The sequence below is a fragment of the Phyllopteryx taeniolatus genome, chromosome 20 (genome assembly GCF_024500385.1).
Source record: "Phyllopteryx taeniolatus isolate TA_2022b chromosome 20, UOR_Ptae_1.2, whole genome shotgun sequence".
NCBI lineage: Eukaryota > Metazoa > Chordata > Actinopteri > Syngnathiformes > Syngnathidae > Phyllopteryx > Phyllopteryx taeniolatus.
The window spans coordinates 14,437,659-14,460,452 of NC_084521.1; the positions used below are offsets into that span (position 1 = coordinate 14,437,659).

Consider the following 22,794-nt stretch of genomic DNA (forward strand, 5'->3'; position numbering starts at 1 on the left):
TATATGATCTAATGAAGTGTATAATATTACCATAACATTTAATGTATGTCGTGCTGTGATAATGAGCCTGCCTGAGTTTTCTCCATTTCACATGGCCGCAGGGCAGGAAGTGTGTGTGTTAGTGGGTGTGCATGAGTGATACAGCCCGTGCCTGCACACTTATGTTGTGTTGGTGTCAAAGCCTTTAAATGATCACCGCTATGTCCCCTTTAAAAGTGTTTGTATACTGCAGTACATGAACACATCACAGTTAAAATACCATTGTTTTCTGTAAAAAAAAAAAAAAAGAGAAACAAAATTAAGACTAAAATTCTATTATTTTTTTAATTAGAATTTTTTCTTAAATTATTTAACAATGTTTGTATTATTTACATGCATTTTGAAAAAATAGAACGTTAAAGCTTGGTTTCATGCCTTGTGTCCTTTGGAAGATGAGCTCACTAGATTATGCAATTTATTTAACATGGTTTTTTGGGGGGCATTTTTAAAATGAATTGTCTTCTCTCCCCCACTTCAGGAGTGAATGCCACACCCAAAGAATCGCCTGGACAGAACGCAGCAGTGAAACATTCACTCCAGCCCGTTCAACAAATTGAAAGCCCTCCCAAAAGGCCCAAATCTGCTGAGCTGAAGAACTCTGAGCAGGTACCAGTTTGCAGAATCTTTCAGTTGTGCAACACAAGCTGACCTATCAATGTGAAGGTTTGATCCAACTGATCCTCAAAGTGTTTGAGGTGCATTGAGGGATTTGTTACTGTTTTGACCCTTTCAAATGCAACAGAATTGCAGGTTTATTTGGCTTTGTGTGGATTTCTTTAGAGTGGACATCTGGTAGGTCATGTGGATATCTGAATGTATTTTTGCAGGACAGGCGCCTGTACTAACAAGCACTATTTCCGGAAGATGGATATACATCCAACCTTTCTACTTGTCAACTGTTTGGGGCAAATTGCCCTGAAGTTAGTAATTGCTAGCTCTGGTTTCAAGGCCTTTGGTAGTGTAGTAGGTCAGTCACTAAGCTGACGTTCATGCAGTTAAAGTGGGATCAATTGCCACTCCATTCACATCCCCTGTGATTGACTGCTGATCAATCCATAGTATTGTCTGCCTTTCACCCTAAGTCAGTTGGGATACACTCCAGCTCCTGATATGACCCTGAACAGAATAAACAGTCCAGAAAATGGGAAGATGGGAAGCTCCAGTTTCCTTGGAGAGGTTTAAACGCAGCCCTCCCTTCCCACCCTGGCAGAGCTTTTTACTATCAAGAACAGTCATTATGCTCTTAAATAGAATACCTGCACTCGCCTTGTGGCTCCCTCCCTGCTGCTTCCCAATTTGCATCTCTTTAAATTATATGTTTTTAAATTAGATTATGAAGTATTAGCCCGTCTGGGCCACTATAAGAACGGAAGACTTTGTCATTTCAGAAATAGATTCTATTAAGGCAGGTGGTAGAGAGGCAGCTATGTTATGCGCACTCCCCGTAATGAGCGGTGTATCTTGGGAGACTGCTCACCTTTGTCATCTGTAATCTCCTTATTAAACATTCTGGACAGTTATGTTTTCGGCTAAATAAAATGGAATGAGTTGATTTTAGTGAATTACATGAAACAGGGTAATCCTACATTTTCTCTGTAGAGAAAGACCATCATGTAAAGACATTCCATGCTGCAGATGCATGGGTATCTTCACCCCTAGAAGTGCAAAATATATGGAAAAAGCTGCATTATTTGTGACTTCCTCTGGCTGGATTACATGCAAACCCAACTCAACCCATGTACATTTTTCTTGTAGGTTCAGCAGTGTCCCTATTGCAACTTCAGCAGTAAAGATGGCAACCGTATGCAGCTCCATGTGATGTCCCAGCATTCTATGCAGCCAGTGATCCGCTGCCCACTATGTCAGGATGTCCTCAGCAACAAGATTCACCTGCAGCTGCATCTCACCCACCTTCACAGTGTGGCACCTGACTGTGTTGAAAAGCTCATTATAACGGTATGTAGACTGTCTGCATGTGTGCGTGTAATTGCCTGTAATTGCATGGCATAATTTCCTCAGGACGACAGAGTGACCTCGCTGTCCTCATTGCCAATTACAAAAGTTCTACAGAACATTTGCCTTTGAAACTATTGTCCTCACTGTCTCAAATTAGAGGTGACCTACTTTGTCGTATAACTTTTGAAGCTTTTGAATTTGAAGCTGTCATTATGTGTGAAAAACTATTTGGTCTTGATAGGTTGTTGGTCCTGACACGACAGGATCAAATAGTACTATTCATCCCCAAACTGGACACGACAAAGGAATGCCTTCAATAGATGCATCAACCTTTCTTGATGAGTCTGGAAAAACACAAGGTAAACGACACTTTCAGCAGCAGTTCATTTAGCTCAATTATGTTGATATGACCTACATTTGTAATCACATCATCTGTGCATTGGTAATCTGTTCTAATGATGGTGCGTTAACACTTTAAATTGTGTTGTCTGCTTTAAGGAAACTCTTCAAAAGATGAATTGACAAGTCAGGACAAAAACGAATTAGACCTCCGAGCTGAGGAAATGAAGCCCCCAAAGGAGGCCTCAGAGGCTCCGGACTGGAGGAGAGCAAGCGGGTTAGGGCATGACAGCAAGACCCCTGATACCCTTCAGGATCATCTCAGTGAACTCCAGAGGCTCCAACAGCAGCAGCAGCAGCTGTCAGTGTCTGACCGCCATGTCTACAAGTATCGCTGCAATCACTGCAGCCTGGCCTTCAAGACAATGCAGAAGCTCCAAATACATTCTCAGTACCATGCCATCAGAGCAGCCACAATGTGTAGCCTTTGCCAGCGGAGCTTCAGGACATTCCTGGCCCTCAGGAAGCATTTGGAAAATGGACATCCTGAACTCACTGAGGCTGAAGTGCAGCAACTGATTGGAAATCTCCCTCTGAATGGCGATATCACTGAGAGTGAAGCCAAGGCTTTAGAGGAAGCTCAGGCATTTGAGCAAGACTTGGACAAGGATGATGAAATGGATCAGGAAGAGAAGCCCAGTCCTACTGGAAGTGACAGTAGCTCTCTGATAGATGACACGGGAGCAGAACCAAAACGGACCCTACCATTTAGGAAAGGGCCAAACTTTACTATGGAGAAATTTTTAGATCCTTCTAGACCTTACAAGTGCACAGTATGTAAGGAGTCTTTTACTCAGAAGAATATTTTACTAGTCCACTATAATTCTGTTTCCCATCTGCACAAGTTGAAGAAAGTGCTTCAAGAGGCATCGAGCCCAGTTCCACAAGAAACAGGCAACAACATTGACAATAAACCATTCAAATGCAATATTTGCAATGTTGCATATAGCCAAAGTTCAACACTTGAGATTCACATGAGGTCGGTTCTCCACCAGACTAAAGCTCGAACGGCCAAATCTGAAATGAGCAGCAATAGCACTGGCACTAGTGTTCCAGTGCCAGCAAAAAGTCCTGCTCCAAGCACCCAAGGAAACAGCAACACAGAATCTGCTCGAAGTGAAACACCATCATCTAATAAAGAAAATACTCTGGAACCGAAAGACACTAATAGCAACAACAACATAAAACAAACTACTGACCATGTTTCAGCACAGTCAACCAGCCACCAGTCAGCCCAGTCCTCAGCGCAACTGCAAATGCAGCTTCAACATGAGCTCCAACAACAGGCTGCCTTCTTCCAGCCTCAGTTTCTTAACCCAGCTTTCTTCCCTCATTTCCCAATGACCCCAGAAGCATTGCTGCAATTTCAACAACCACAATTCTTATTCCCCTTCTACATCCCAGGAGCAGAGTTCAACCTCAGCCCGGAGCTTGCTCTGCATTCAGCAGCAGCGTTTGGAATGCCAGGTCTTACAGGATCCTTCCTAGAAGATTTGAAGCAGCAGATGCAACAGCAGCACCAACTACAACAGGCTCAGCAGCAACAACAACAGCAGCAGCAGCAAGTCTCCCAGACACAGTCACAGATTCAGCAGCAAAAGAACCAACAAATGCTAAACCAAAAACCTAAAATGGAGCCCAGCAATGCATCAGTCTCAGATGTTCAAATGTCAAAAGAGGCAGACGACCACCATGAAAAACAAGACAGCAGAGCAAAGTTGGAAAATGGGTGTGATGCTTTAATGGATGGAGCAAAAGACAACAAAGACATGAAAAAGTCAAAATTCTCTGAGCCATTGATTCCTCCTCCTCGCATTGTGTCAGGAGCAAGGGGTAATGCAGCCAAAGCACTGTTGGAGAATTTTGGATTTGAACTGGTCATCCAGTACAATGAAAATAGACAGAAGAACCAAAAGAAAACTAAAGATGGAGCTGAGCAAATGGATATGAACACTGATAAGCTTGAGTGTGGAATGTGTGGAAAGCTGTTCTCCAATATGCTCATTCTCAAAAGCCATCAAGAGCATGTGCACAGTCATTTTTTCCCATATGTAGAGCTTGAAAAGTTTGCCCAGCAGTACAGAGAGGCCTATGACAAACTCTACCCAATTAACCCTGCTTCACCTGAGACGCCACCACCACCACCACCACCTCCTCCGCCACCTCCTGCTACTGCCCCAGTGACAACACCTCAACCAACTTCTACATCAATGACGAAGCCCCAAACGCCAACACCATCAGCAGTCCCTGTGCCCCACCAGACCTCACACCAAACTACTCACCAGGGACCACCTCTGCAACCACCACATCCTCCCCCAACATCCACTGCTCCTCCTGCACCTCCCCAAGTGCAGCTTCCTGTTCCTTTGGATCTGCCCCTTTTCCCACCGCTCATGATGCAATCCATCCAGCACCCAGGATTGCCCCCTCAATTGGCCCTCCAGCTGCCTACTCTGGATTCTCTCCCCACAGACCTTACACAACTCTGCCAGCAACAATTGGGACTCGATCCAAACTTCCTCCGCCAGTCCCAGTTTAAGCGACCACGAACTCGTATAACTGATGACCAGCTTAAAATCCTCCGTGCCAACTTTGACATCAACAATTCCCCCAATGAAGAGCAAATTCAGGAGATGTCAGAGAAGTCTGGTTTGCCTCAAAAGGTAATAAAGCACTGGTTCCGTAACACCCTCTTCAAAGAGAGGCAGCGGAGCAAAGACTCCCCCTACAATTTTAATATTCCTCCCATCACTACTTTGGATGACATCCGAATAGAGACTCAGCTAAGCACCCACGAATACTACAGGACTGACTCAGCCATGAACAAGAGGTCTTCCAGAACCAGATTCACAGATTACCAATTGAGGGTTCTTCAAGATTTCTTTGACACCAATGCCTATCCCAAGGATGATGAAATTGAGCAGCTTTCCACTGTCCTCAATCTCCCAACTCGAGTCATTGTGGTGTGGTTCCAAAATGCACGCCAGAAAGCTCGTAAGAGCTATGAGAACCAGGCTGATTCTAAAGACAGTGAGAAAAAAGAACTGACTAATGAACGATACATCAGAACGAGCAACATGCAGTACCAGTGTAAAAAGTGCAGCATTGTTTTCCCACGTATCTTTGACCTCATCACTCACCAGAAGATGATGTGTTACAAGGATGAAGATGAAGAAGGTAATGAGGAAAACAATTTTGAAGAATACATAGATGAGCAACTTCCAATTAGAATGACCCAACAATCAGTAGAGCTACCCAAACATTCCCAGGGAACTGCTACCAGCTCTGGCTCGAGCTCGCCTGTGATGGCCTCTCCTCATGCCAGCATTGGAAAAGCCTCTCCTAAGCCAGACGTTGAACTTCGTTCTGAAAGTGAACCAAAACAAACTGAGACTGCACCCTCACCAGTGGTAAAATCACTACCAGAACCAAGACCATCTAAAGCTTGCACACCTCAACCACCCCCTCAAAAAGTTGCCCAGCCCCCCATGTCAAGACCCCATTCCCAGCCACAGGCAGCCACAGTGCCCTCTAGTCCTCTCTCCCTGGCCCTTTCCTCCCTCACAAACAGCCTCTCCCACCAGATGCTTCAATACCAGTGTGACCAGTGTAAGATTGCATTCCCTACAGTTGAGCTTTGGCAGGAACATCAACACATGCATTTCTTGGCAGCCCAGAACCAATTTCTGCACTCACAGTTCCTTGAAAGACCCATTGATATGCCCTATATGATATTTGACCCAAACAACCCGCTAATGGCAAGCCAGCTATTATCTGGAGGCCTTTCCCAAATCTCTTCACAGGGTAGTTCTGGTTTGGCCTCCACTGCAGGATCAGGGTCAATGAAGAGAAAATTGGATGAGAAGGATGAAAGTGTCAATGATAAAGATGGTGGAAACAGTAGCGAAGAACAACACAGAGATAAGCGCCTGAGAACCACCATCACACCTGAACAACTTGAGGTCCTTTATGACAAATACCTAATTGATTCTAACCCAACAAGAAAAATGTTGGATCATATTGCAAGGGAGGTGGGCTTAAAAAAGAGAGTGGTACAAGTTTGGTTCCAAAACACTCGTGCTCGAGAGAGAAAGGGACAGTTTCGAGCTATGGGACCCTCCCAGTCCCACAAAAAATGCCCCTTTTGCAGGGCACTGTTCAAAGCTAAGTCAGCTCTTGATAGTCATATACGATCTAGACACTGGCATGAGGCAAAACAGGCAGGCTTTAGTTTGCCACCAAGCCCAATGATGAATCAAGACAATGACAGAGGTGATAGCCCAAAGTATAATTTCTTTGACTTCTCACAGCTGCCTACAAAGACTGAGCCATGTGACTATGAGTTGCCTACTGCGTCATCAACCCCAGTAAAACCATCTGAAGCGCAACTAAAAAACTTCTTAAGCCCTTCATCATTAAAAGCTGAAAACTGTGATGAAAATGATGGGCCTAATGTTAACTCAGCAGATCTATCATCTTACGATCTTAACAAGATGGACTTTGATGAGACATCATCAATTAATACAGCCATTAGTGATGCTACAACTGGAGATGAGGGCAATAACAATGAGGTTGAAAACTTCACAGCTAATGGAGGGGACAAGCTGACTAACAACAAGGTTGGTATCGTGTCAAATTCTGATGGCGGGAATGACCGATTCCAATTCAGCATGGTGAGCCCTGCCCTCAGTTTCTCCGGAAAAGACTGTGACTCTTACTATAGCTCCAGAGATGATGACCTGGATGATATCAACGACAGAAGTGAATCGTCAAGCCTAGCTGATCCCAGTTCTCCAAGTCCGTTTGGGGCTGGCAACCCATTCAAGTCTAGTAAAGGCACCAATGCTGGGGATAGGTCAGGCCATAAACGATTCAGGACGCAGATGAGTAACCTGCAACTCAAAGTCCTCAAAGCTTGTTTTAGTGATTACCGCACTCCTACAATGCAAGAGTGTGAGATGCTGGGCAATGAGATTGGACTTCCCAAGCGTGTTGTACAAGTGTGGTTCCAGAATGCCAGAGCTAAAGAAAAGAAATTCAAGATAAACATTGGAAAACCATTCATGATAAGTCAAGGCTCACCAGATGGACCGAGGCCTGAGTGTACTTTGTGTGGTATTAAGTACACTCCACGGATGTCCATACGAGACCACATCTTCTCCAAACAGCACATCACCAAAGTGCAAGAAACCCTGGGAAACCAGGTAGATAGAGAAAAGGACTACCTAGCACCAACCACTGTCCGACAGCTGATGGCCCAGCAAGAACTTGATCGCATGAAGAAAGCTGGTGAGGGACTCAGTCTGCCTGGTCAACAGCAACAGACAGCAGTGGACAACAGTAATGCACTTCATGGCCTTAGCCTTCCCTCAGGCTACCCGGGGATCTCTGGCCTTCCGCCAGTACTACTTCCTGGAGTCAACGGGCCGTCATCACTTCCTGTTTTCCCACCCAACACACCTGGTGAGTTAGTATGACAAACCATGACAAAATAGACTACACGCTTTATGAACTGATTTGATCATGCACTGTTTTATTCTCTAATACTGCTGTTTATTCTGTATCACAGTGGTGTTAGTCAGCAAGTCCTATTTTTAAATACAATTTTGAAATTACAAATGGTTGGTATAATGCATGCATGATTTTCATCAACAGTGTTGAACTGATGAGATTTTTGTACAACAAATGTATATTTACCATGGCTTTCATTTTTTTTTCATTTCCTAATTATTGGCTCAGCATATTTATAGTATTATATAAAGACTGACTGAAGTCTTAAAGCATATGTGACAGTTTTGATCCATAACAAAATCTGAATAAGAGGTTTGAAAAAAAATGACCAGAGACAAATTAAGTACCTTTACTTCACAACAAATTTCCCCAATTTGTGGTTGAATTTCTAAATATTGAATATTTCCATATCTATATACTACTGTATTTCAGCTTTAGCATCTCCTGGTGCTGGCATGCTTGGGTTCCCTACACCAGCCACCCCATCTCCTGCCATGTCTCTCAGCACTACCCCACCCAAGACTATTCTGCAGACTCCTCCTCCTCCTCCTCCTCCACCTCCTCCTCCTGTTCCCTCCACACCTTTGGCAGCAGTAAATAATACAGTACAGCAAGGTAAAGACTCAGAGAGAGACAGCAGTAAAACAACAGGAGACAAGCCACCACAGATGAAGACGAAGGGCAGCGAGAAAGAGAGCGGCTCACGTCCCGAAACCCCCAGCACGGCCAAGAAGAGGGAGAAACCAGCTGCAGGGAAACCAGGAAATGAGCCTCCACTGGACACAGCAAAGCTGCAGGCCCTTCAGAATGCTCTGGCCACAGGTGATCCCAGCTCTTTTTTGGGAGGGCAGTTCCTGCCCTACTTCCTTCCTGGATTTCCTAACTGCTTCTCACCCCAGCTTCCCAGAGGGATCCAACCAGGCGGGTATTTCCCACCGCTTTGTGGGATGGAGAACCTGTTCCCATACGGCCCGGCAGCAGTCCCACAAGCTGCTATGGCCGCTGGTCTCTCCCCAACCGCTCTTCTGCAGCAGTATCAGCAGTACCAGCAGTCCCTTCAGGATTCTCTGCAGAAGCAACAACAGCAGCAGCAGAAACAAATAGACCAACAGCAGAAGCAGCAACAGAAATCAACCCCTGTGAAGACACCCCAGAGCATAAAGGGCACCGCAAACAACTCTTTCAAACCAAAAGAAGCTAATGATACTAAGGATGACACCAACACAGGCTCTTCAACAGAAAGCACAAAAGAAGAACCGAAAAAAGATACCAAAATCACAAAGGATTTTCCAGATGCGTTTATTGTACCGTCCATCAAGCATGAGTTTATATGCAGGAAGTGCCAGATGGTTTTTGCTGATGAAGATTCTGTGCTGCGTCATCAAAAATCCCTCTGTTACTTTGGACACGCTTTTAGTGACCCACAAGAGACGGTGCTTCGAAAGGCAGTGAGCAACTACACGTGCATCGCCTGCAATGTGGTCGTCAATGGGAATGAAGCACTTGGCCAACACCTTCAGTCGCGCTTGCACAAAGAGAAAACAATCAAACAAGCAATGAGAAATGCCAAAGAGCATACTAGATTATTACCTCATTCTGTCTGCTCCCCTACTCCTAACACCACATCTACCTCGCAGTCTGCAGCTTCTTCTAATAACACCTTTCCTCATCTTTCTCGCTTGTCCGTGAAGTCCTGGCCTAATGTCCTGTTCCAGGCCACCACCACAGCCCAGAAAGCTGCTTCCTCCTCCTCCCCATCACCCTCTCCTCCTCCCCCTCTGTCCTCGCCGTCAACGGTTACCTCAACTTCCTGCAGCACCTCAGGGGTTCCAACTTCACTACCCACCGAGAGTTGTTCAGATGAGTCTGACAATGAGCTAAGCCAGAAGCTGGATGACTTAGATAACGCGTTGGAAGTCAAGGCGAAGCCGGCCTCTGGCCTAGACGCGAGCTTCAGTAGTATCAGAATGGATATGTTCAGTGTGTAGGAGTGACAAAAGGATCCCTTGCTTAAAGAAAAAAAATAAGACTTTTTAAACTGCAGTTCCAAAGTTTCTCTTAACCCAAAAAGATTCAGTACCAAATGATTGACTCAGGATTGTTTTTCCCATATTGATATGCTGGCAAGATATTGATTAAATTTGTTTTATTTTTATTATTATAATTTTTTTTTTTTTTTTGTTATGGACAGAACTGTTGCAGATGCTTGACTGAGCTTATATTGTATACAAAAACACGGAGTAGGAAAAAATTCACAGGCTCCCTCTTTGGGGGGGGGGGCTTGTTTCAAGCCAAAAACTCATGATAGCAAATTGCACCTCAGCTGGATTGTTTTCCAAATGCTAGCATGTACTGTATGGGATGACGATCCAGAACCCTCAAAGAGAATCTCTCTTAGTTTTTAGGTAGGTGTAATTCAGTAGCTTTAAATTCTCAGGTCAGATAACATAACATTTCTCATTCGTTAAAGCAGCAAGCCTGGGTACACTTGGCTTATAACCAAAACATGTCAAGCTTTATCGGACGCATTTCCTTGGTGTGTATAGAGTACCAAGAGACAATATAACTGTTACAATGGACGATGTGCATATTCTTTTAGTTGTGCCCTACAAAGACAGCGTGGTTTTGCCATTGAGGGAATTTAGGATGTTGAAGTAAATGTGTATGATGACCCCGTGTTTGCAAGTTTTTAATACAAGCTGTAACTATTTCCTTGCCCCCTTTTTGTTCTTGTACTCTATACTAATCTGTGCCAACCTTCTCACTTGTACCTCTGCTCACACCCTTTTCTGAAGAGGTAATAACTCTAGTTTTGATAGACTCTCCGATCATGTGAATAGAACATTTTTTCCTTGGTGAATTGCTGTACTGTTACGGTACCTGCTTGTGTCTGGACTATAGTGCACTTATTTTTTGTTGTTTTATTTGTCTTTTTATCATATAAGTAGGCCATTTGTTAATTTAATAGAACATTTTTATTTGTTTGTTTTGTATGTTCGTATGTATGTGTTTTAATTATTATTTGTGTTAATTGCAGCAGCATATTGGTCCATATGTGTTACAGCATGGATGCCTAACAATCTATTTAACAATTGGTGCATCCATGAAAGCAGTACTGTATACTTGAAACTGTTAAGGTACAAGTTGGTCACGATGATTAAAGAAAAAGGTATGATCATTTGTTTGCAAATATGCTGCTTTAAAAAACACAGCATTTGTGTTGTAGACTCAAAAATTTCGTGTACTTGTAGGACTGAAAATAGTGTTATACCTGTGTACTGCTATTGAGTACATAGGTGGACATCCTCCCATCAATTCTCTGGGCACTTGTGATCATCTGCATTTAACAAAAAACATTTCAACATTGCAAAGTATTACCTTACAAAAGTTTTGCTGCTACTGTGTAATTGTATTTTGCCTGCCATTATTTCTCTCAAAACTTATACCAGACAAAATACTGATCCATGAATTAATTTGCTTCTGCTATTTTTTATGTTATGTTGTTAATTTTGCTGTGGAACTAAGAATGTGAAAACTGTCAAAGGGTGTTCAGTTGTCAGTTGAGTTTTATTATTATTTTTTTTTTTCTATTTTTGTTGTTTTAAGAATCACCTTCTAGTTTGGTCATTGAAACTAATGTGATTCATTCCAAAGTTACAGAAGGCTATTTGTATGAAAGAAAAAAAGGCTTGTGAACAAAAAGAGCAAAGCTGTTGTACATATTCATAGTTGGCTGTGCATGGTACAAATTTATTAATATGAAGAAATGCAAAAATGTATTGCTTTTTGGTATTTCCTATTCTGAGATGAGCAAGTAGCATGTAATGCAACTGTTTGACAGGTTAAATCAAATCATGCTTAGTTATTGTTTCAAACAATTAAATCAAGTAACATCTCCTCTTATGTTTTATTAATGTAAAGGTGTTCTTTCCCAAAGTTTTAAAGCAAACTGTCCATTTTTGATTTTCTGTGTGAGCTTTTTGTCCTTATTTGAATTTGTAGTATTTTATCCGTTACTTTAATCCTGAAGACACTTTTCGATTGTGTTTCCTAAAAGACATTCTGGCCTCCCAAGGTGCAATTCTGCCATTGTACAAACATGAGCGACTGTCCTAATTCCAAAGGCTTTCACAACCTGGCTTTTTGCCTTTCCCCACTCGGTGGCTCAGCATTTTAAGACTGAACTTGTCACTTGCTAGCATCGTGTGCTAAGATGCTAGCATCACAGACAGGACGCTTTCCACACCAAGGACTGGTAAAAGCTAACAAACCAACAAAACGGATGGTCCAACAGCAACTGTACATAGTTATTGCAACTGCACAGCAGCCAAAAACAAACAAAAAAAAGAACTTTAAAAAAAAAAAAAAAAAAAAAAAGTGGACCGATTGTGTCATGTTTATAAGGACAGCCTTCAAAAGGTTGAAAATTGGAATTGTTCTTCTGGATGTCAAAGGGATTTTCATGGCGCAGTCACATCCTACTCAATATGTACTCTTCAACATCTGGGTAACATAGGAAATGCACCCTGAGGTTTTATTAAGAAGAAGCCCCTACGGCTAAAACTTTAAATAAACTAAACCAAAAATGTTATTGATGTTTTATATATAGAGAGTAGTTGCATTAGTTTTTGTTACTGTACTGTTTGAGGTCTCAACTGTACCGTATCACGGTAATAACATGGTTTTGGAACTTTTTTTTTTTTTTTTTTTTTTTTTTTTTTTTTTTTAATTTGTCACAGACCTGTTGTCATAGTTGAAATGACGTTTATTGTAGATGGTATTTGAACAACTTCTGGAAATAGTTCATCAAGTATGTTTGTTGCTCATTGTTGTGATACATTAAAAACTGTATCTGCAAACCACTGTTGTCTCTCAGGTTATTCTTTCTATACACAGTGTAAATTTTTTGTCGATTTTTAGTTTACACTGCATTTAAATGTCCAATTACTATTTATTGGCAAATTAATTTGTATTAAGTTAAGGAAATATTTTGAAGTTAATCTGGATGTAATAATGGCACCATTGTCATAAAAATAATAAAATATTTTTTTTTTATAGAATGTGTGTGTGTGTGTGTGTGTATATATATATATATATATATAAATATATATATATGGCGGCGCGATGGACGACTTTCCTCCCACATAGGTTGATTGAAGACTCTAAATTGCCCCTAGGTCTGAATGTAAGTGCGAATGGTTATTTGTTTATATGTGACCTGTGATTGACTGGTGACCAGTTCAGGGTGTAGCCCGCCTCTCGCCCAAAGTTAGTAGGAATAGGCTCCAGCACGCCCGCGACCCTAGTGAGGATAAGCGGTACCAAAAATGGATTGATCTATATAGATATATATATAGATTGGTCTTAATTCTGAACACTTGTGCCACCACATTATTTCAGTTGTTTGGTTTAACTTCTTTTTGTAAGTTCTACAGGTCACTTTAATGGTGGAAAACGTTTTGAAATGATTTATCTTTTACATCACAAAAACCTCATTTGAGCAGGGATCTGTGGACTTTTTATAAAGACTCTAAAATTTAAATGTATTTACTACACTAATTTGAAAATAGATTTTCTTAAAAGGGATTTACTTTAAAGAAAATGATCTCCCTAATAAATCCCCCTCTAGTTAATGAGAAAAATCCCCAAATTGTACAATGTGTACTTGTTATGTGGTTTGTGATCATCTGAATTTGAACACAGTACAAGACTAAAGCACAGAGAATAGAGTATGTGTCGAACTTTCTGCTAATCTTGATCTCAATTTTCCTTCCTTCTGTGATTGGAGATTTTAAACCAATGTGAGGCGGCGCCTTGTCCGATGGAAGGTCATCCGTGTGTGTGTGTTAAAGGCTCAAAAACAGTTTTTTTGTTTTGCTTTTTTTGCCCCCTTCCGACTTCACTCGTCGCCCTTGACAAATGTGCTTGGCGCACAGCGGGCAAGCGTTGTGCTGAATGGTCCTTTCCCGTTGCCCACCCTTCAAGTGCAGGCTGTTGCCAAGGTAGGGCTCCCCCCTGCTATATTAAGGGATTGAATTGCATTTGACCTTTGTAGAGAACAATAGCTCGAGGCCTTTCAATATTTCTGGCCTTCTCAGACGCCTTAAGAAGGACCCCTATACACTTTGTGTTCACTGTGGCCTGCCATTAAATCACAGACATTACGATCTGGTGAAGTACACCACACACTGTACATACGGTATGTTGAAATTATACAGAATAGCAAATGTTACGCTGCTTTTTCTGCCACGGTTAAGAGAAATTTGTTTCCGCACTTCATAATAGTACAGCGGGAAACCTAAAAAGCCACATTGCATTGGATAAATCAGTCGGAATGAGACATGCTAATAAACAACAACAGATGACTACGAAGGTCTCCTGTATTTACCTAATAAGGACTGAGGTTGGCAAGAAAAAAAAAGGACAACCGCAGCAAAAGAAAGGCGCGGCACAGCGTCAGGTGATGCTAATGTTAGCACGTGTTTAGTTTTGTCGTGTGGCCATTTAATCCTCATAAGTTAGAATGAAAAAATTGCTTTACCAATGACCCAATCAACCAAGTGGTATCGGCTCAGCAACTTGTAAATAATACTGCTTAGCACCTGCTTTGCCAATGGATGCATAGATAACCAAGTAATAGAAAATGGGACATTAGGCACCATCAACTGCCTTGTTTTAGAAACGCTATAATGACCACATATATCTCAAATTTCACTGTTCTTATCAGTCAAAATGCATGTGTTTTGCTTCCAATGCATGATAAAGGGTTTATTGTAAATTCTAAATGGCATTTTCTGCAAGCCATACATCACTCATGACCATTAGGTTCCACCCTCACTGCATGGTGCGCCCTTCTCGGCTCTCTCCATGATATAGTGCAGAGGCTGATCTGGCTTTGAATAGCCTGCAGTCAATGGATTTTCTCTGGATAATACAATGTTTGGGACAGAGAGGCAGGGATTAGTCCAGACGGATACATCCCGCACCCCCCCCAACATGGCCAATCTAATTAGACTGAAATCAGTTTAAGATGAAAGCAAGCCCTAGCGTCACCACACTAAATACTAGAATTAGTATTCCCCGCATGGGAATTTAATGACAGAGACTGAAAATCCAATCACATTTACTCTCAGTTTAGCCCATCGCGCATCGGGCCTGGACAATGACGGAACCAAAGAACAACAATGCTGATTTGCCTGTCAATAGATATTGACTAGCATCACATCTGAGGCCACTTGTGTATTGGCGTTGCTATGTTGTCAGGATTTAACAAGGATAAACAACTCATCATCACATATTTATTCGGTTTCACGTACACACCTTTGTCTGAGTATTAGTGGGCCTGAATGGAGAATGGAAGAACAGTGAAAAGTGAGGATACTTTTAAGTCCTATTTGGAATCTCGAATTGAAACAGTATTTGTATATTGAGTTTGATCTGTATTCTCATTTTCGTCTGTTTCTCTGTTCTGCAACTCAAAACAGAAGCAACTGGACTTCCTCGAAAAAACTCGATGGCAAAGAGGACAAATAGGAGGGTCACAAAGGAACCAGAAATGAAACTAATTGCGATGAAGGAAAGACAAGAGAAAACATGTTTCTGTCCTAGCTGATTAGTACAATATGGCTAAAGTGACAACAAATCAATAACATATAAATCAAAACAACAAAAGACGAAACAAGTTTACATTCCAAAGTCGGCTGTATCTGTCAAGCGCTACACCTCAGCAAAACGCTCAGGATAAAAATTGATCGCTCATCGTCATTATGAATGAGCGCGTTTAATGGGTGTTAATTTTTACTTCACTTCGCAGATGACGTGTCTAGTCTAAAAACTGACAATTTCCTTGTTTGTCAAATGTGTCATAAAATGTTAATTCACAAAGTCAACAACAGTCCACAAGTACAAAAAAAAATAAAAAATCAATCACCCTTCCATTTTCTAGATTGCTTGTCTTGTATGAGGGTTGTTGGAGCTGGTCCAAACTTACTTCGGGTGTGAGGTGGGCTAGACTCTGGACTGGTTGAGACCCTACCCCAGGGCACATATAACCAAACAAACAAACAAACAAACAAACAAACAAACAAACAAACATTCACACTCACACCTATAGCAAATTTAGAGTCTTTAACGAGCATAGACCTTTCTGGAATATGAAAGGAAGCCGGATTACCCGATTAAAAAAATCAAGAACATGCAAACACCACACAGGAACACCGCACACCACCACATCACGCATTTTCAACCTTGAACATCGGAACTGTCAGGATGACATGCTGCACCCGGCAGGAAAGGCTAGTGCATTTTGCGGCACCGGTAAAAGAGGTCTTGGCTCCTCGCGGTATGAAATAGGTCACTTCCGGCTCACGTTGGTTTTCCGCCTTCTCATCACGGCATATCGAGGCACAGTCGACCTGCGCTGCTCATTCCATGGCGTTGCATGTGTTTAGAAATGGCTTGTTTTTGGTCAATATACAGTACTGTACATTAATACGTGCCAGTGCAATCATTCACATCTTAATACACGCGTCAGTCAAGAACGCCATCTTAAGGTCTTCGCTCCTCACTTCTGGCTCATTACGACATATCGAGGCATATTCGACCTGCTGCTCTTTCCACGACATTGTAGGTGTTTAGAGAGGGCTTGTTGTTTTTGATAGTGGTCAATATACAGTACATGTATAAGAGCAATCATCCAAAATACCTGCTGTTAAGCCATATGATTATACTATTTTTTTCTCTATAGGTTTGAATGTTAAAATTGCTGTTTTTATTTTTACCTTGGAGTAGTTGAAGAGTTTTAGATTGAGTTCATTTGTCAATATAGTTTCTATATGGCAAGATGATAATTTTGTAAACATCGCCTTTGGGATTATTGTAAATTTCGTGTGCAGAGGCTGATTAAGATGACATTATGGAAGTATTTGTTTATTAGAGACAGTGTAGATGAGGCAGTTATTCCTCATAATGCCGAGAGCCACCAATGGATCGGAGCAGCTTGGGCAGCCGATGTTTAGTAATGGCTTTTTTTGTTTTTTTTGTATAGTGGTCAATATACAGTGCTGTATATGTGTAAGTGCAACCTTCCCCATCTTAATACATGCTCCAGTCAAATAAAACATGTTTTGTCATTTTCATGCTCCTCAATTGCCGCCTAATCGTGGAATGAAATACATCACTTCCTCTTCAGCCGCGGCTCACTGCCGGCTCCCATCGCCGGCTCACCGCTGACTCAAAGACTCACTCTCGAGTATTTTGTTTAGGTTATTGGTAGCGATGTTGTGGGCAATAGCTCTCCAGTGATGTGACATTGTTATTTTCTAGAAGGCCACCCCATCTATATCCCCCTGCCATTAAATTTGCTGACTTTTTAAATTTCCTCTTCATTATTGCTGCTATAATACACGATATGCTATGCGATTTTTCTGGAAAGCCATGGAAATATGAACGTTAATACAATTTCTTCAGAAAACACAACACTGTCACAGAGCGGCGCCGATTGATGTTTCTGCCAGTGGGTGCTCAATACCCATGGAATTTTGTTCATCAAACATTATGCGGGACTTGAAACCTCCTGGGTGATGAGCACCCAGGGTCGCACAGTAATGACTGTCACAATATGGCTATCAAAAACAACAAGCCGCTTCTAAACACATACGATATCGTGGAATGAGCAGCGGGTCGAACACTCGATACGCCACAATGAGCAGATGGTGAGCCAGTGTGAGCCAGAAGTAACATATTTCCTGCCACGAGGATCCAAGACCTGATGCCGCTATTTGTTGCCGCCATACTGTTACATACAGTGGCTGATACAGGTCACAACAATTCCAAATGCCACGACACAACACTATGAACAGAAATCGAAATGCCACAACCCATTAAAACCACTACACAACGGGATTAACGCACAACGGAAACGCAAAAGCCACAACGTATTAAAACCACAACACACATTAAGACACAATGGAAATGCAAACGCCACAACATAACGACATTAATCCACAACATAGCAGCATTTAAGCAGACCGGAAGTGAGCTCCCGCTCCCTCCGACTGCATAATTCGTGTTGTGGATTAATGTCGTTACGTTGAGGCGTTTGCATTTTTCGTCGTGTGTCAATCTCGTTGTGTCGTGGTATTTGCAATTGTTGTGACCTGTCTCGGCCACCGTAGTTGCGGCCCTATGTATGATCAGACGGAATCGGGCGTTCTCGGTATAGTATGGCTCCAAGCTATGCTACACTTTGCACAGCTCGGTGCACATTCAGTGTGTACGTGAGGCTTGCGAGCATGAGGTTGACACCTACGGCATTGCAGGCGCGCCGAGATTCCAAAGTCATTCATTGTGAGGGAAAATGTGTTGATCACGACAGTATAATGTGGGTGTCTTAAATATTGATTACTTTTGCGTCAAATTTGTACATTTGTTATTCGAGCGGACCCCTTCACATGGCTTGTGCGTGGGCAGTGGTGTCGGGGTGGCCGGAAGCAGTTAGTCAAAGTTACGCGAATCGTAAAAAATGACACTGTTTTGAATATTACAAGTATTATCACACAATGTAGTACAGTGCACAGTATCATCGCACGTGGCCCCTCCGACCTCGATATTTGCGGCCCTTTCGGATTTGTATTTGAGTACACCTGGTTTCGAGCCTTCTGTTGCACTCCTTTGTCTCATTATCTGTGATTAAAATGTCCATGTTTGCACTTTTTTATATGTATGCCCTACAAATGTTTTTCCAACAAATATTTCCTGTAATTATGACTTAACTATTGCCTTAGAATAGATTAGTGATAGTCTTTATGTGTTGTGACTCCCTACTATGACACCATGTTATGTCGGAGTCATAGGAAGGGGACTTTTTATCACTCCCATAAACTGAGGACCCCCTGTAGTTCAGCAGTTCATTGATTCAACAGACCATATCAATAGTCAGGTGCAAATCCAAAGATGTTTTATGTCTTGTTTGAGTTTTCTTGTTATCTTTTTTAAAGGGCTTTGTCCTTGCTTCATGTGCACATAAAACTGCTCCCGCTGAAGTTTGTTGCTAATTATCTCCTTACCTCAAAGCCTTGATTTCTTCACAAGATTTGGATCAATCAAATCACCGTTAGAGGCACCAAGTATCTGATATGTTTGCGTTTTCATTATCATGCAGAAGACAAAAGAGAAGCTCTTTTACAGGCCACCTTCTTTTGAAACATTTCTCGTCTCTCTGCCCTTATTGTTATCATTATTCCCCCTACCTGAGTCTATGTCGTCTGGGGGAGCTCTATTTTAAACCCACTAAAATGTGAGCCCAATTTCAGCATCGGGATGGTGATTAGCAGGAGATACCATTAATAACTACACCACCACCACCTGGGTTCCGTTCCCGCGTACAGTACATCTCCTCCACCTGCAATCCAACCACCATTTTACACATGAGGAATCTGGAAGCCCCCTGTGCTCACACGCACGACACCGAATCATGCTTTTATTTATTGCGTCTTTGTTTGGGGGTGAGCGCCAACATGCAGTCTGCAGGGTTCATTGTATATATGTGTATATAGTATCTCACAAACATGAGTACACCCCTCACCTAAATATTTTCACGGGACACAGCTGAAGAAATGACACTTTGCGACGTCGACTCGTTGCTGGTCATGTCATTGATGTATTTTGGTACAATACATACTATAATTTAAAAGCACGAATATAGGGAATGTTTTGGAATAATTTATATTCATGACAAGGGGCAGCTCTTACACCAAATTTGCACTCAACATACACATTAGAACCACTGGCGCAGCCAGAAAATGTTGTGTGGCGTGGCCAAGGTTTGGTTGATGACTAGTTAGTGACTAGTTGATGTCACAAAATCCCCTTAAAATAAATCGTCACACTGCCATTAAACACACGCCGCTAGCAAAAAAAAAAAAACGGAGTAAACCCCCAAGTGAGTAAGTGAAAATGTTTTACCATTGTTTTCCAGCACGGCTCACCAACACTTGCCACTGGAATCGTCTTCCACTGCTCGTTGACGACATCACAGAACTGGTGGATGTTAGAGATCTTGTGCTCCTCAACCTTCTCTTTGAGGATGCCTCAGAAATGCTCAATAGGTTTAGGTCTGGAAATTATGCTTGGCTAGTCCATCACCTTTTTCCTCAGCTTCGTTAGCAAGGCAGTGGTCGTCTTGTAGGTGCGTTTGGGCGTTGTCGTTATGTTGAAATACGGCCATGCAGCCCAGTTTCAGTATGTCGCAATACAAGTTGGCATTCATCTACATATATGGATCAGTGTAAAAGATGGATTTTCATATGACATTTTCTTGACTTTCACAGTGAATAATGCATGTAGTGTGTCCTGAAGACAACATTCAGGCATGTACATGAGGTGGGTTTAATTGAGTGCCATTCAAGGTGTTGCTTGTTTTAGCAAATGACTCAGTAGAGGAGGTGACTTGCAAGTGCGTTTTGTCCCTGTAGACGTGTCTATTTTTGGCCCATCGGTTTACTTGTTCTCATTCATGAAGCACGAACAAACAAACGAAGAAGGCAGGTGGGAAAAATTGAATTTCAGATGTGCACAGTCTCATTCTTGCGATGTGCATTACAAGATGCAATCATTGCCGGTGTTTTTTCTACACACAGACAACTAGCACGTGTTTTGAAGTGAAAGGGAAGGAGGAGGTGTGAGAAGAGGCCCGTGAGGAGTAAACGGAGACAGACAGGCCAACAGACAGCGTGACAGAGAGGAAGAAAGAAAGTAGGCGCTACAGACAGCAAAATGAGCAGGTGATAGAAGTGAAGTGAGAGAGAGAAAGAAGAGGGGCGACCTGAGAGGAATCAAGCAGGGGCTCCGTGCAGCAGAGCTATGTCGACAAATGAACGTGTTATGGCTGCCCGCTGGGACTTCCCCGCCAGATCATTTGTGCTGTTTTCAACGTGTTGTGAGGAGCGCCACAGCGCCACATGGGGAACACGTGAAGGCGTCAAGATGGGATTGCTTAAGACATAAGAAACAAGGTGTTTTTTTGATGCCATCTCCAGCGGACAAAAGCCTGATTTCCTGTTTTTGCTTGTGACACAAAGGGTGCTGTGTAGTTTGCAGTTTGTTGTTGTTGTTTTTGATTGTCAGTGCTGTAAATAACTAAACACACAAGACGACAAGAAGTTGCGGAGCGGCTGGAGGTACGAGCCTAAATCTGAAAAATAGATGACATATTTTTTTTTTTTGTCTTTCTACACCTGTTACAAATCAGCAAACAGTTTGCTCACCTTTGTCTGTCTTTTTATTTGCCCTGTAATTTACTGCCGGCCCGTCCAGTCGGAGTCACTCGAAAGTCAGTCGGGATAGGCCCCGACTCCCTACAACCCTGAACAAGGTCTGAATAGGAAATGCATGGACTGATGGATTGAACAACTATTGTCTTATATTATACATTTTTACAGAACCAGGATTTTTTTTTATTTTTTACTGGTACTGTATGTACAGTAGATGTTGGTGTTGTCTAGGTGGGACATTTTCTATGTGACTTGAAAACATTTGCCCAGCCCAGCCCAATTTTTAGACAGGTCGCAGAAATTAGGAAACGAAGAACGAGATGGTGCAGGAAGGTTTTTGCGCACACACATACAGTACACACACACACACACACACACACACACACACACACCTCACCTCACAAAGTGAAATTATGCCACGTGCAACAAAAGAGCAGCCGGTGAAGAAATAGAAGCTAAATATAAAGAGACACTATGCATTCCCCAGGTCATTCACAGAGCCTGCACCCAATCACAATGCTGGTCATTTATCTCACACACATACGCACACGCGCACACACACACACACACACACGCGCGCGTGCGCACACCAAAAAACAAGTAGTAGCTACCTCCATATAAAGCAGCCAAATGCATGTCTTGTAATTTATACAATCTTTGATAAAGCGCCGAAGAGATACATTAACATTAAAGCAGATGCCGTCCATTCTTACAGTTTCGTCTGCGTATCAACTCAGCATCTTGGCAGGAACATTTGGACCAAAAAGCTTTTTTAATGCTTAAATGAAAATTTTAATGAGGCCGTGTCTTGCCGTTCTTGTCGAGCCTTTAAGAGCCCTCTAAATCATTAAAACTTGCTCTTTGATTTCAAGGTCATTGGAAAAAATAAGGCAGCCTTAAGTGGCCCTCAGACCAAAAGTGGCCTATATGCCCAAGACCACAAATTAATGTAGCCTAATGCTTTTTAATTTGCATTCATCTTCAAAAAACTAAATTCGAACAGACTTAGATGGCACTCGGAGGCCCGGCGGTCATTAGCAGCAATGCAGATCCTCAAAAAAAATAGAAGAAGGAGAATGTCATTCTTGTCTTGTTTTATGTTAAGCCCATTAACCTGCTAGCCACTCGTTCTTTTTCGACCCGGTTTTGTTCCGTTTTTCATCATAAACACGAGTGTCGCCTTCTTGTGCGAAGTCACACAAAACCCGCACGGCACAATGAGTGCAAGGCCAAAATATGAACATTTTAGGGTAAACACATTGAAATGATGAGACAGCGAATAACAGCGCGTCCTATTAAACACAGTAAGGCGAGTCATCCGTATTCTCGTTGTGCCTACTATCTTTCTTTTTCAATTCACCATCATATGTCCTTCTTCCTTCACTTTCATTTCCTTCTCTCCGTGGATGTATGTTTGAGTGTGTGTGTGTGTGTGTGTGTGTGTGTGTGAAACGCTGAACATCTTCAGTGAAATTGGTTTTCCGTAGAGAAGCTGATGGATCACTCTGTGCTCCTGACGGGAGAAGAAGATTGTTTATGCCGTACGGCCAAATGCACGTATGCACGCACGCACAAACACACACGCACGCGCACAGGGGTGAGAGGACGAGGGGAGTGT

The 22,794-nt window shown here is 42.3% G+C and overlaps 1 protein-coding gene across 1 annotated transcript in view; it reads left to right on the forward strand.

The window, feature by feature from the left end:
* zfhx4 (zinc finger homeobox 4) overlaps positions 1-12,291 on the forward strand; it is an 88,594-nt gene extending 76,303 nt beyond the window's left edge. Inside the window, exons 8-12 of the mRNA XM_061758250.1 lie at positions 518-645; positions 1,795-1,995; positions 2,237-2,354; positions 2,494-7,857; positions 8,338-12,291. Of these exons, the coding sequence (XP_061614234.1) occupies positions 518-645; positions 1,795-1,995; positions 2,237-2,354; positions 2,494-7,857; positions 8,338-9,893 (7,367 nt within the window). The 3' untranslated portion in view covers positions 9,894-12,291. The remainder of the gene's footprint in view (positions 1-517; positions 646-1,794; positions 1,996-2,236; positions 2,355-2,493; positions 7,858-8,337) is intronic.
* The last annotated feature ends 10,503 nt before the right edge of the window (positions 12,292-22,794 follow it).